Here is a 15,118-nt window from a genome sequence, read left to right on the forward strand (position 1 = left end):
TGACTTAATAAACAAAAAATAATTTAAGTAAAAGTAGTTTGCATATGATAAAACAATAGACAAAACTGATTGGATTCTCTTCACAAAATATCCATTGCTGAATCCTCAACGATTTAGGTTTGATTCGTTACCTTTTCCATTAAAACTGAGTAGGAGCCGGTAAACATGCGAATATGTACGCAACCACAACAAAATTTGATGTGTATACGTTTTATAGTCATATTAAAATCGAAATTGTTTTATTTATTTTTTTCCAGTTATTCAAGCTTGAAGAGTGTATTACAAAACTCTTTAGCTATGGAAACATATAATTTGGGAATATGGTACATGCTTGAAAGCACATTGTACAGCACCTTAAAAGTGTGTTCTTACATGTTAAAATAGGTTTACCAATGTTAACCAACGAATTATTTCAAACCAAGGTGTATTGGTTGTAAAATTATTATAAATGATAATAATGATTGGAAAAACCACAAGTTCAACTGTTGAAATGCAAATATCAGATTAAAAAGAAAGATGATATATGGCTAATGTTTAAGCCACATTATTAAGTCTCAATTCTCAAACAAACAATGCATGGATGGTTACAACTTACAACAGTTTCTTTTTACAATAAGAATGGTCAAATCTCAACTATGGTTTCTTGAAAGTTAAGAAAGAAACACTTATACATCACCATTTCTAACACTGCATTCTTCACAGATGAGAATACTTTCCAAGTACAATTTTCCTACATATACTCAAAAGATATCTCCTATAATTATAATGTGTTATGAATACTCGATCAAATTATGCAACTTTACAAAATCTTGTGGTGTGAGTTCTTCTGGCCTTGACTGCATTAATAAACAATCCTTGTGTAAAAAAAATTTGTTTTAGGATTAAAAAAATATAGGGAGTTTTTCTAAAAATTTCTCCCAAAAACAAAAGATAGCAAGAAGAGAATAATAGTTACAGTAGCTGGGAGACCAATATTTACAAGTGCTTCCTCAATCTCAAGGGATGATGTGATGTGTTGGAGTGATTTACGCAACATCTTACGCTTCCCATTGAATGCAGAATTAACCTAAAAAATAAAAATACCCCACATTTATGACATATGAGAATATATTTGATTGAGGATCTTGATCAAGTTTTTTTCAAGATCTAATAATAATAATGATATACCACATTTTTCAGGTCCCATCTTGACTTTAGATCAATAGAATGGGAGGGACCCTTTATGATATGAGTAGTGGAAAAATGAAAAATTGACAAGTAGAAACCATTGAAAAGAAGGTCTTGGTTGATGAAACTTGGGGATAATCTACTTCTTGCTTCAGTCTAAACACAACAACAGCTGCATCCACCTATAAATATAATAATAATTAATTTTGTTAATGAGAATTTATATGGGGAGTGAGTGACTATTGATTATCTAGTCCTTGTAAAATTGTGTATGTAGTAAAATAACAGTGACTTTACGAATCTCCAATAACAGTGACTCACATCTTGCATAAGATAGCTGTAACTGTGTATGATTTTGTAGAGTGATGGTTTCTTATTAATTACTTAATAAGTAACTAAATAGAGTCAAAAGATTGCTTACTTTGGGTTGAGGAAAGAAGTTTTCTCTTGGGACCTTAAATTTATATTCAGGATCTGCAGGAAAAAAGAAAGATGAAAAAGTATTCCACCCTAAAATCTCCAAAATTAGGTCAATGTTCTCCTTTTTATTTTGGTTTTCATATGAACACTTGTGTTACCTGAATAGAAGTTTATGAAGATATTGATGGGTCGATACTCGGATGTCCTCAAGGATGCATCCACCATGCGCAAAGCAGCTTCCTCCTGTTCAATTCAATCACAAAATCATACCACAAAAAACATCCTCTCTCTCTCTCTCTCTCTCTCTCTCTCTCTCTCTATTATAAAACAAAAATATCACATGAATGACATGAAAGAAAAATACAAACCTGGAGCAATAATACCACTTCTGAGAATACATCGCCCATTGGAAGAAGCTGTTTAACTACATCACTACTTATATTAAAAGGTATATTCGCAACTACCTGCAAAAACAGTAACTTATTTTGTCAAAAAAAAAAAAAAAAACACCCGCAAGGAGAATATAGGATGTATTCAAGCATAGAGAACAAGTTTTTGACCTTTGCGTATGGCTTTGAATCTGAGGAATTACTTCCCATGAATGATGACAAATGTGATCTGAGGTGGCATCTTGTAAAATCTTCTTGTATCACCTTCAACAAATGTGAACATTAAGGTAGAGTTTAACTTATTTAAGAAAAAAAAACAAACATAAGTAAATAAATGTGTTTGTTACCTTCACACGGTGTGTACTTGCGAAGCGTTCTGCTACAAGTGCAGCCATGTAAGGATCCTACACAATACACATTACAAAGATGAAAAATGAGATATTGAAATGTTACTTTATTATGTGATTAAAAGATCAAAAAGGAAAAACCTTTTCAATCGCAAGAATAGTTGCACCAGATTCAACAAGAACATTGGTGAGAGAACCAGTTCCTGGACCGATTTCAAGCACCACATCACCATCACCCACATTTGCAGCATCAACAAGCTGCTCATTTACTTCATTGTTTACCATGTAATGCTGCATGCATATAAACAAAACATTAACAACTACTTAACTATTAACTATCACTCTCTCCATTTTAAAATAATAGATAACCCAAGGCTGACACTTTGGTGTAAACCCAAACAGTTTTCAGATTGATTTCCTTATACTAATAACTCTCAACTACGTTCACCTTGTCATAACTTGTTCTAAAACTCAATCACGTTTAAGAATCTTATCTTTACAAGAGCTTCACCATTGTAACTAATGCAATCAATTCCTGTCAGAAAAGAAAGGATTTGTGCTTAAAATTTCCTACAAGAGCTTTAATCAAAGCATTTCGTATCTTGGGTAGCTAGCCATTCGATTTCAAAGATTCAAAATGTAGCTTTTCTACTACAATCAACACAGCCCACCAACTGTTCGACGAAATTCCCACAAAAAAATAAATGCACATCACGTACTTATTCACCCAAAGAAACTGAAAACGAGTATCGAAATTTGCTCTAACATAACAAAAAACTTTGTTGCTAGCATAATTTCCGTCGTTTTAGTGGTCGACAGCAGTCTAATAAACCGTTCTTTGCAAGCACAAAAATGCATAGCAAAATACACCCAAAATTCAAGAAAATCACCTGGCCAAGGGCTTTCCGAGGGGTACGGCCTTTGGAGTTGAGAGCTTTGAGAGTTGAATGGTAGTCGTCGGGTTCTTTGACTTTGATTCTGGTTATTTTGGGTTTGATTCTAGGTTTATCAGTGTTACTACTTGATACACCACACAAAACAGAGTGGGATCTTGTGTAGTGAAGGGGAAGAGCAGATGAAGGCACTGACGGGAGATTTTGTAGCAGAAGAGTCATCGTCTTCGCCCAGAAAACTTGGTCGGATTGAACGAATTTGAGAGAAGAATAATAATAGTTATCAACCCGTCCCAACTCCCATGTTAAGCTGTTAATGCAGTTAATGACATTTGAAGTCACTTATTTAGAGAAATTTCAGAATTAATGACTAAAAAAAAAGAATTTATTTGTATGAAAAATAACAATTACTCTAGATTAATGTCACAAAAAAAAAACAATATATATATAAATGGGAAAATGATTTAAAATTACAATCAATAACACAAAATTTGTTCTTTAGGCCACTAAACTTTTATTTGTATAACCAACATTTTAGTTTGATTTAAAATATCAATGATTACGATTTTTATCGATTAAAATAATAATGCACACAGTCATTCCACTTGCCACATCTAACTAAGACCCTATTGTAATCATTTTTTTCAAACAAAAACGACAACCATCAACGATGTCATAGTGTTTTTGTGACCTTGCCATTTTAATTGGTAAAGATATATGTGGTTGAAATTATGGTTTGAGAAAAAAAAATACTATAATAGGCTATTAGTTAGACGTGGCAATGACAATGACGGTGTTCGTTGTTACTTTAATCGATAAAAATTGTAATCGTTGTGTAACATCCTAAAATCATGACAAAAAATTTCAATTCTTAAAACCATTCAAATTCATAAGTTTTACAAAAACAAGATTCCAAAAGTCACAACCACATATTAGAGTATCCCAAAATCATAAAACATATAGAAGTCTAGGATGATGTGCACGATCAGGCCTTCGCTTTGCCCATGTCCTCTTAAGTAGGGCTGTAAACGAACCAAACGAACACGAACAAGGTCTTGTTCATGTTCGTTCATTTAAGTTAGCCGAACAACAAACGAACACGAACGGATAAACGAACGAGATTTTCTTGTTCATGTTCGTTCGTTTAACAAATTACTTTGTTCATGTTCGTTCATTTATGTTCGTGAACATGCTAAACGAACATAAACGAACAAAGATAAAAAAAACACAATTAAACATATATGAACATAAACGAACATATAATATAGCAATATAGTAGAAAGTAATTGAATATACATGAATATAAATAAACTTAAACGAACGAACATAAACGAACATAAATGAACATCGTAAACGAATGTTCACGAACATAAATGAACGAACGAGACCATTGTTCATGTTCGTTCATTTAACTATACGAACGATAATTTTTGTTCATGTTCGTTCATTTATTAAATAAATGAACATAAACAAACTTCCCGCCGAACAGTTCACGAACGGTTCACCGAACGTTCAGTTCGTTTACAGCCCTACTCTTAAGTACCTGAAACCATAAAATCAAATTGTAAGTCAAAGCTTAGTAAGTTCCCCTAATGTACCACACACAACCAAAACAGATACACATATTGCATGTTGGGTGCACAGTCTCTCAACTGGAATACCTTAGCCCACAGTCTCCCGACTGGATTGCCTATTGGCCCACAATCTCCCTACTGGATTGCCCCTGGCCTATAGTCTCCCGAATGGATTGCCTCATTCGCCCATAGTCTCCCAACTAGATTGCCACCAACTCACACCATGTCGACATATACAACAAATAAACATATAACCAATAAGTATATGTAATCATACAGATCTACCGGTCTAGCATATAATCAGCATACATAGGTAATCATACAAATCAGTCATGTAAATTATATGCAATTTCACAATATTGTAATTTGGATTTAAATGAACAATTACTTCTTTCACTTGATTTAGATTATTGATTACTCATATAAGGTTGTAATAAAATAAAATTCTGATAAATTGAAAAAATTGTTCAACTAAACCTTAAAATTTTGAAATTTGTTGGATATTTTGTTATATGCTAAGTTAGGCCTCTTTTTGTGTTGTCATGTTTGTTGATTTCACTATGTATGGTTCATTTGCAGTTTCATTTCTCTATAAGAATATTAATGTTCACATCCAAGTGGAAACAATCACAACCGGTAAGCATTCTAAATGATTTTTTTCACTTACATTAATCAAAACTATTATTTTAAGTGGTGCATTCTCATAGATGCCACACCGGTTGTGACTATATAGACCTTCTAGCGGTCTATAGAAGAATCCTAGCAACTTTATGAAGAATTTTGTTGTGTTTTCAATGAAGTATCACTTTGTCAACATTTTCCTTTATAGTTATTTCTCTTATTTTCAATATAGATGTGTGTCACAACAATACGATAGAAATAGGTGTTAGTGACCAATAAAGATGAAAATGTAATATATATAATTTAAGAATAATATATAAAATCTAAATTGTAGATTTATGATATTTATTTCAATGAAAAATATGTTGTTCGATTGTTAGGTTACATATCTGGTTATTTTTTTTTATTATTTTTTTTATAATTTGATTTTGACAAGTTTGATCTAAATTTGATAATTGAAGCAGGTAAGAAAGACATGTGCTGGCGATTTTGAATTTGTATTGCCCTATAGAAACCAACTGTGGCCTCACAGACCATTCCTTCATATCTTAGTAGGTCTTAATATTTTCCAAAATTCAGCTACAAGAAGTCATGGATGCACTTCATGACTCAATCCTCTAAACCAAATTTTAATTGTTAGTTGGATGTAGTGACCAAAATGCAAGATTTGTGAAAGTTCATTGTTATTTATTAGTGTTAACCTTTAGCAAATTATGAAACTAATATTATATTTTTGTTCATAACATGTTTTTTTGTAATAATTTATTTGATCGGAAGATATGTATATGTGATTGGGTGTAGCTTGAAAAATCATAATTTAATTTTTATAAGGAAAAAATACTTTGAAATCGACCAAATTACAATGTCTGAATTTGATGTTTATGGTTATGACAATTCACTTTATTTGTAATGTTTATCGAATTTCTTTGCAGAATTTAATGTTGTTGGTACGTGTAATAACTTATTGTTGTTTTTTGTTTTACAGAGCTAATATGAAAAGAGTCATATAAGCCTCCATGGGGTTGGTACACCGAACAAAATCAATTCATAAAACTACTACACAACATGTTTTAAACAACAAGTCGCATTATGTTGTGATAAAACAAAGATCACCTAGATCATTTATGTTAAAAATTACTGTACTAAAAAACCAAATTGCTCTAATATAAATATTAAATATTTTTATCTAATAAGTTTGGTTAAAAACTCTAAAAATGAATCTAACTAACATTTTTTTTATTAAAATTCAACCTAAGATAAAGCCACCTATTAATCTTATATGTATTTAATTTATATTTCGCGCGTTTAACACGAGTCATAATCTAGTTTATTTTCTAAATTACAATTATCAAAATTTAGAAATCTTTTATAATATGCTCCATTAAAACAATCAAAAATAATTTGGCAATATAAAAAGTCGAGTAAACAAAACGACCTCGAGTATTTCATATTACGTATTAAAAAAGCAAATATCATTACAAACACATGTTGAGTATTCCATAATTTTTAATTAAATTAAGCTTTTATTAGAGACTAGTTTACAACCCGTGGGAACCACGGTTATAAAATTTATTAAACTTTTATAGTAAAAACTTAAAATTATTTTAAATAAATTATTTTAAATATATTATTAATTAAGATATTTTTTAGTTATATAAAATTATAATCATTGATTTAAATAAATATGTAAAATTATATCAATTTATAATTTGTAGTAATTTTTATTCTATTGTTATTAATTTAATTTAATTATGGTGAAAATTTTAAATTTTGAAATTTGAAATGAAGAATAAATAGGTTGACATGTGACATGCATTAATTAAGAGTAATAATATGATGACACATGGGAAAAGGGGAATAAAATATGTATTAATTAAAAAGCTTCATACGATGACACATGTCAAAAGGAGAATAAAACTATTCTCTTATTAGAATAGAGGTTCTATAAAACCCATAGTCCATCAAAAATCCATTTGAACATTTTTTTTTATAAGAACTAAACTTTATATCGAATCAGTTGCCAAATAACCATTTCATAGGATGCCTTCAAGTACCCCTCGGCCTTGTTTAATCCCTATTGATGATCTATTTGTTATCATTTTCATTGATTTATCTAACATTTAGTTCTTTACTTACTTGGTTGATTATTTTATGCAATAAACTATTTAGGGGTGGTCAGCTCAACCAATTTGGGGCTCTGAGCAAACAAAAAATTAGGACCCTTCAAGTAAGAAAACAATTTTGAATTTAAGACCCTCACTTTTACCATTAGTTCAAGCTTCAACTTGTCTTTGAAACCCAATAAATACATATATACATATATAATTAACAGAATAAACTTTAAAATTGGGGTGCCCTAAGCCCTTGCTTAATTTTGCAAAAGATAGAATCGGCCCTGGGTGTGGCAATCATGTCATGTTCGGATTGAGGGGTCAGAAAGCTCGTGAACACAAGCCATGTAACATGTTTAATTATATTGGTTCGTGGATCACAATTGTTTGAGTCAGATTCAGGTTTGTGGATCCAATGTTTGATGGATGCATTGAGCTTTAGTGCTTGATGCGTGAGTCTTGAGACTCAAGACTTGATGCGCAAATCTTGAATTGTTTGATAGCTTGATTCTTGAATGCTTGAACTGAAGTTTGAATAGTTGTAAAAGATTGAGAACTAATGGTAGCGAGAACGTGAATATTGAATATGTGATTTATACCTAGGGCAAAATCAGCCGAGGGAAAAGAAGTCTAAATATGACATATTTACTTATTAAACTTTATTCTCTCTTCTTTATTTAATAAGTACATTTTTTTATTTCTTTTATTCTAATAAATTAAACGGGTAACCTGCAAAATTATTTGCAAACCTGAACACAACCGTATAATAAACGGGTTGACGGATTAGAAAAACTCAACTCAAACCTATTACTTTTTTTTTTCTTGTGTTGTCATATCGAGAATTGTCACCTATAAAAATATTAATGATTTTAATGTCATTAAACAGTTTAGGTAATTGAGTTTCATAAGGGTACAAAAAAAGGATTTAAGATAGGCCATAAACAAGTCAAGAAGTGTGAGTGCACAATAGTTTAATTTCCCTACAGAAATTGGAAGATAACCAAAAATAAATTGATAAGCAAATCATTTCGTTATTAATCTGATGAGTAATGTTTAACTTCTTTCGTGGAGTATTATACAAGAACATTACATCCACACAAGTTGATTAATGATGACAAAACTCTGTGGAAATACACCACGTGTACATAAATCACCAATATAATATATATAAAGTTAGTATTTACATATTTGTCTCAAAAAAAGTCAAAACAAACTACATATCTATTGAATCAAGTCAAATCCTGATTATTAAACAGTAAGTCATCAAAACCGCATATCCCAGTTGCATCAACACCATTCTCATCAATTCCCTTCCCCAATTCACAAAGACCCGGTGAGATGAAATCACTAAAAATCTCAAAGTTGTCATTGACCTCGTTTCCTGGTGGTGATGGTGGTGGCTGCTGAGGAGAAAACCCGGGCGGCTCCGCCCAGTCACTCCACTGCAGCCCAACAGATGGCGGCGGCTGAGTCATGGTGGTTGCAGCCACCTTGTTCTGATGAGACAGTGTAGGTGGTTGCTGCTGAGTCAAAATGGATGGCAAGCTGTCGTCAACACCTAGAAGACTGGCCACGGAAGACATCCAGTCGTCTCTTTCTGGCCCAAGGGTGGAATCGTCATTTCCCATTTCTGGACAAAAATCATGCTGCTGAATGTAACTCTTATTCACACTGCCATCGTCAAAATGACCATTTTGCCCAAACTGAATAGACTTTCCATCATTAGCTAATTTAAAACCAGCAAAATGTGAATCCGAGCATATCCTATTATTATTATTATTATTATTGTCTTCAATGCTTAAAAGGATGTTTTTCTTTTCATCGCCACAAACCCTAAAACTACGGTCGGGTTTGAACTGGATTTTGCTTAGTAGGGGCATATCGGGAAATGTCCTTAATCTTGATTCGTAAAAATTCAAACTGAATAGGCTTGGAGTAGTGTTTCTTGATCTTATTTGAAAAGGAAAAGGATTCCAATGGGATTCTTGAGAATTTGCTTGTGAAGGGTTGAGATTGAAAGGGTCAGTGAGATCATATGGAGAACTTGTAAACACTCCTTGAGCTCGTTTCATGCACATCCGATACTTCTGCAAATGAATTTGAAATAAGAAATAGCAACGTACTTTCATTGATTTGTTTATTTATTATAGCATCTTACTTTCATTATTTCCTATTACAACATTCTACTTTGAAAACTCTACTAAATTATTGCAATATGCTCCAAATACAAACCAATTTTCAAAAGTATAATGCCATATCAACACACATACAAAAAAAAAACCTAGAAGTACAATAATGCCATAAGTGGGCCGATTTTTCAAACTTTTAATCAGAAAAGAAATTGGAAGAACAACGTTGTAATATAAATTGATACAAGTAGGATGCTATTATACATATATAAATGAAAGTATGTTGCTAATCACTCTTGTCATTTACTACAAAATCTCAATTTTTAATGACTATTAATTGTGTATATTTCCAGATTCTATAAGTGGTAAACGCAATCCTTGTAATTAATCAAAAGATATTCTAGTTTTAAATGCTCACAGGTAATCACAACGAAGCATGCGTAATTAAATTCCAATTTTCTTCTTATTATTTGTCCAAATAAAATCTCAAACTATAAAAATTATAAAGTATAGATAAAAAAAAAACTCGAGAATGAGTTTTTGAAGGTTGAAGAAGAACAAACCTGCAAATGACTAGCCACATTTTCTCTTGTCAATCCTGGAACATTCATAAGTTCAGCTATCTTCTTTGGAACAACTTCTGAATCCCAAAACAAGGAAATAAATATAATTCAATCACAGCATTTTATGACGGATTTGCCCTTAATTAGTAATCATTAAAACAAAATCATTTGACAAAGGGCAAACTCATTACAACCCGTAAGAAAATAGCTGTTGGAAGAACATAAAGCTCAATAAGAAAAATAGAATTTTGTCAAGAAAAAGCATCAAAAGCAAGAAGAATTATCTTACTATCATTCCTTAATTGATCAATGGCTTCCAAGAACTTTTGATGCATCTCCTTTGTCCAAACAATCCTCGTTTTCTTTTCCACATTTCCATTTTCCTCGTCAGTTTCTATCTTTCTTTTAACTCTTGATTTCCCTGATGATGATGATGATATTTCCCTTTTACTTTTTTCTTGTGCCATTGCATTTGCCCAAAGATTATTAACTTCTTTCACACTTAAAGATTTCAATATATACACAGTTACACCATTTCCACCACCCTCTGAAACCTTCTTTATATCATCAACATCCGGTGACATCACTACATCATTTTTATAAAACCAGGTTATTCTTTATACAAAATATGTGACCTATTTAGCAAAATCTTTTTTCTTGGCTCAAAATTTCAATAACTTTTATATTAAACCAAACAAGAAATCTGAAAAGTTAGTAAGAATTTGGTATACGAACACAGAAGCAAAAAAAAAAAAAAAAGGAAGGTAAACTTACAAATGATTTGGAGTTTAAATTCCTTTTCTATATGCTCAATGATCTCAAACTTCTTTGCATACGTTCGATGAACATTTGTCAAGATTATTTCCAGAGTGTCTTTCTTCTCTAGGATTATACTCAATGCATCCATTTCTTTTTCGTAGGTAAAAACTATAAGAAAAAAAGTTAAAGAGATTAATTCTTTTATGAAGGTTTTACTCATAAAGTTCATAATTTGCATATCCTAAAGGAATATCAAGATAAATTATGAATAAAGAACATACAATTACAATTAGCATCAAATCATATAAGATTCTATAAAGAGAAAATCACAAAAAATTACCTTCATAACGACAGTGATCAAGCATATTGGATACAATATTACAACAAACATGATCATCATTCACGAGCAATATGCATATATCTTTCGCTATAATAGATTGTGTGGATCTTCCAAATGAATTAGTTGTGCTCATTTTTTTGATGAAAGAGAGTAAGGAGAATGTAAAACAAGAATTGTCTTAATATGAACGTAAGATCATTGAGGGAATGTTTTGTGAAAGATCAAAGAGGATTGAGTTCTTATATATATATATGTGCATGCTATTTGGAAATATGGTGGTTTTTTATGCATTAGAGGTGGGTCCAACATTAATACCAAGGGTAAATGGGTAATTAAGATAGAGAAGAAGCGATAACAGAGAAAAAAAACAAATAGTAACAATTAAGCACATGAGTGTGTATCTACTATCTAGGAGGATTAATACATTAGGTATGTGTATCCCATAAAGAATGCAATGCTTGATTGAAGAAATACTTTTATAAAACTGTTTGGCTATTTGTATAAGTGATTTGAGCTTTAGATGTTGCTAGAAAGAATAAAACTATGATTGGACATTTAGAAAGGGAAAAACGTTGCAATTTTTATTAAATATAAGCCAAACTTATAAGTATATAAAAAGAACTTGGATTGAAAAATCAAGGTTAATATATTTATGTATTTGGTATACAAAAGCAGCAAAGATATAACATTCCACGCTTGTCATTATATTTTATGATGTTCATTACAGCCAAGAACTTGAACCATATACATACATAATCACATGCCCATATAAATACATAAATTATATACATTTATACACATACACAAAGCATATACATAATATATATCATCATAAACACATGCATATATAGATACAAATACACCATACACTTACACATAACACTAGATAAGAAAAATAGTTGATTGCTTTGTTCCTCAAGATCTCCAACATGAGAATGTTCATGTTGCAAACGGTTTTATCAAAGTGAACAACAAGATGCCATATTGATGAGGCCTATTGATTGTTCAAGAATTCTTACTCCCTTTGAAGCTCATTGTCAATAAAGTCATCCCTCTTCTTCGCATCTATTGAAAAAATTATATCTTTTATATATAGTTTGTAAGTATGTCTTTTTGCTAAGCATCTTCGTTTGAGTTCTTTTCTTAGAGCTAATAATTATTATATAGATGAGATGATTCTCCATTTGAGGTAGTTCATTCCAATATTTGTGTTTTTATCCACTGATGCCTCCAACTCAAATAAAATAATTTGTAACTTTTATTGATGACTTTTTTAGAACTATTTTATCTTCACTTAATAAAAAGTAATTCCAAGTTGTCTACCAGTTTTAGTGCATCTTGTTTGGAGTAAAGACTCGATTCAATATTCTGAGTATTGATAATGCAAAATAATCTTTCTTAACATCCTTTCAGACTAATATGATCTCAAATGGCATCTTCATCAATTGTTTTGTGTTGATACCCCAAAATGGAGTAGGTGAAAGGAAAAACAGACATATAAAACACCTAGAGCACTTCAGTTTCACATGAAAGGAAAACAATTTTGTGTTCAACCTCAATCCACCAAGTTTGACCCCTAAGCCATTGAAATGTCCAATGATATTCTAGATGATAAAAAAGTTATTGTTGTTATTCCCCTACTTTTCGCAAATACCTTGTGTGAGTGTGTCAACTCATGTTACTTTTCCTTAAACATCAACAAATATAAAAAACATGAAAGTTACTCTAGCTAAGCAACATCAGATCCTCCTCAAATTACTTCATCCCTATCATATCCCACAACCAGAGTGATCTTGATCTTCTAATTGTAGTTTGTGAAGGTAAAATACAATGTGTTTATCCTATTTCATCATCAGTTGCTTATGCATACTATGGTATACCCAAAAACACTGAACATACCAACATTTACAATCACAATACAGATCAAATTTAGTTAAACATGCAAAATTGAACAACCATTTCACACACACACACACACACACACACAATGATAATAATAAAAACATAGATACACAAACCCTTAACGCAAAACCCATCCTAAATGAATTGTTACATTCATGAATAACCCAAAAGGAGTACTGCATTACCTTTGAAAAGCAGTTGATGGTGAAGAAGACGATCGCGATACGTCCGACATCAGGGTTCCTATTGTGAATTCTAACTGCGTTTACTGCTGAACGATCCAGCACAGTTGATCAATTGCAACCTTTTGGTTTCTTAGCAAATGGAAACCTTCTGATTTGCCGGTAGGGTTTAACTAAACCCCGAAATTTCCCGCCAAATCCCATTTATTATTTATGACTCCGTAGGAATTGGTTTATGAAAAAAGGGGATTTGAGCTGTAAGACAGGGAAGAAGATTGCACAAAAATAATTGTGATTCTACAGTGGATTACAATGTATACAGACAAAGGGCGTGTTTGGCAAAAGTAGCTGTTAGCTGGAAGCGGGTAGCGGTTAGCGGGTAGCGTGTAGCTAGTAGCGGGAAGCTGTAGCTTTTATTTGTTATATGAATGTTTGGCAAAAGGAGCTGGAAGCTTTTGAAATATATAAAATTACATAAAAGGACAATTGATTAAAAATAAAAAAGTATATAAATATATTTTTAAGGGTAATTATGGAAATTGATTTCAAAAGCTCCGGAGCGTTTTGTTAAAAGCTACATGAAGTAGCTTTTAGAATCGGAGCGTTTTGATAAAACTAAAAGCTAAACGCTCGTACTGTCAAACGAAGCTTTTTGTTTAAACTAGAACGTTTTGTCAAAAACTAAAAGCTAGAAGCTCCCAAACGCTTCCAAAAGCTTCGTGCCAAACACGCCCAAAATTAAGGTAGTTTACAAAAAGTTGCCTTTATAAGCATCTCAAGAGATTTGATTGATTCAATTTTTTGAACCATTTCCATTTTTATTATATTTTAGTTTTACCTCCTTAATTATATTCTAATTTTTTCTTTATTTATTTAAATACTTCATTATTGTATCATAGTTTTTCATTTATAATATAGTTATATACCAATTTATAAATGATATACTTAATTCAAAATATTTTATATTAAAGTATAATATGTTTAATAAATAACTAACTAAACAAGAAAGTTTATAAAACATTTTAGATAAAATAATGAATAATAAGTTAAATGCATGAAAAAGCTATCGAAATTAACCATTAGATGAGTAATTTAATTATAAGTCAAAATTATTAGAATAACAAGATGATAAAAACAACTATTGAAGGTGTACATAGAATAACAAAACTAAGCTGTTGTGATGATGTCTTAGAGAAATTAAGGGTGTTAACGGTATCAAATGGGAGCGGAAATAGCTACTCCGCCCCCAAATCCCTGGTTTACATATCCCTTGATCCCCCCCCCCCCCCCCCCCCCCTGAATATCTTCATCACCCCCGATCTCATCCTAGTTCCCCCGTTTTATAGGCTTAAATTCGATTTTTTTTGCTAAAAAAATTGTTATATTTTAGGCTAAAAAAATTATTTTTCATAACTTTAAAAGCTTAAAATCTAGTTTTTTAACAATTAAAAAAATAAAAATCAAACATTATAAAACGACAAATCCAACAAATTTAAATATATAAAATATGACAAATCCAACATTACAAAAAAGTACGACATATCCAAAAATATATGACTAATTCATTATCGTATCGTCATATGTTGTGAAGTGGAAGAAAGTCAAAAAAACCCTAAAATTAGATAATGTGTGTGTGTGTGTATATATATATATATATATATATATATATATATATATACACACACACACAAACAGGGCCCCACAGGAGCACGAGACGAAAA

The 15,118-nt window shown here is 31.3% G+C and overlaps 2 protein-coding genes across 3 annotated transcripts; both read right to left on the reverse strand.

Moving 5' to 3' along the window:
- Positions 1 to 504: 504 nt before the first annotated feature.
- PFC1 (Ribosomal RNA adenine dimethylase family protein) lies at positions 505 to 3,531 on the reverse strand. Of its 2 annotated transcripts, XM_078966531.1 has the most exons (10): positions 3,214 to 3,531; positions 2,465 to 2,614; positions 2,324 to 2,380; positions 2,148 to 2,240; positions 1,956 to 2,051; positions 1,746 to 1,830; positions 1,589 to 1,641; positions 1,266 to 1,349; positions 956 to 1,066; positions 505 to 836 (listed from the first exon to the last, which is right to left on the reverse strand). In XM_078966531.1, the coding sequence occupies exons 1-10, from the start codon at positions 3,436 to 3,438 to the stop codon at positions 771 to 773; spliced, it is 1,020 nt and encodes a 339-aa protein (XP_078822657.1). In that variant the 5' UTR covers positions 3,439 to 3,531; the 3' UTR covers positions 505 to 770. The 2 variants fall into 2 exon arrangements, 1 of the variants encoding a protein (XP_078822657.1); XR_013663015.1 differs by lacking the exon at positions 505 to 836 and having other exon boundaries at positions 1,168 to 1,349.
- A 5,133-nt stretch (positions 3,532 to 8,664) lies between these two features.
- On the reverse strand, positions 8,665 to 13,665 carry LOC145005825 (two-component response regulator ARR12-like). The gene is made up of 5 exons (XM_078964943.1): positions 13,401 to 13,665; positions 10,989 to 11,141; positions 10,504 to 10,800; positions 10,215 to 10,291; positions 8,665 to 9,609 (listed from the first exon to the last, which is right to left on the reverse strand). The coding sequence occupies exons 2-5, from the start codon at positions 11,119 to 11,121 to the stop codon at positions 8,752 to 8,754; spliced, it is 1,365 nt and encodes a 454-aa protein (XP_078821069.1). The 5' UTR covers positions 11,122 to 11,141; positions 13,401 to 13,665; the 3' UTR covers positions 8,665 to 8,751.
- Between the last annotated feature and the right edge of the window lie 1,453 nt (positions 13,666 to 15,118).

Source organism: Lactuca saligna, chromosome 7 (assembly GCF_052625555.1).
Source record: "Lactuca saligna cultivar CGN05327 chromosome 7, ASM5262555v1, whole genome shotgun sequence".
NCBI classification, from domain to species: domain Eukaryota; kingdom Viridiplantae; phylum Streptophyta; class Magnoliopsida; order Asterales; family Asteraceae; genus Lactuca; species Lactuca saligna.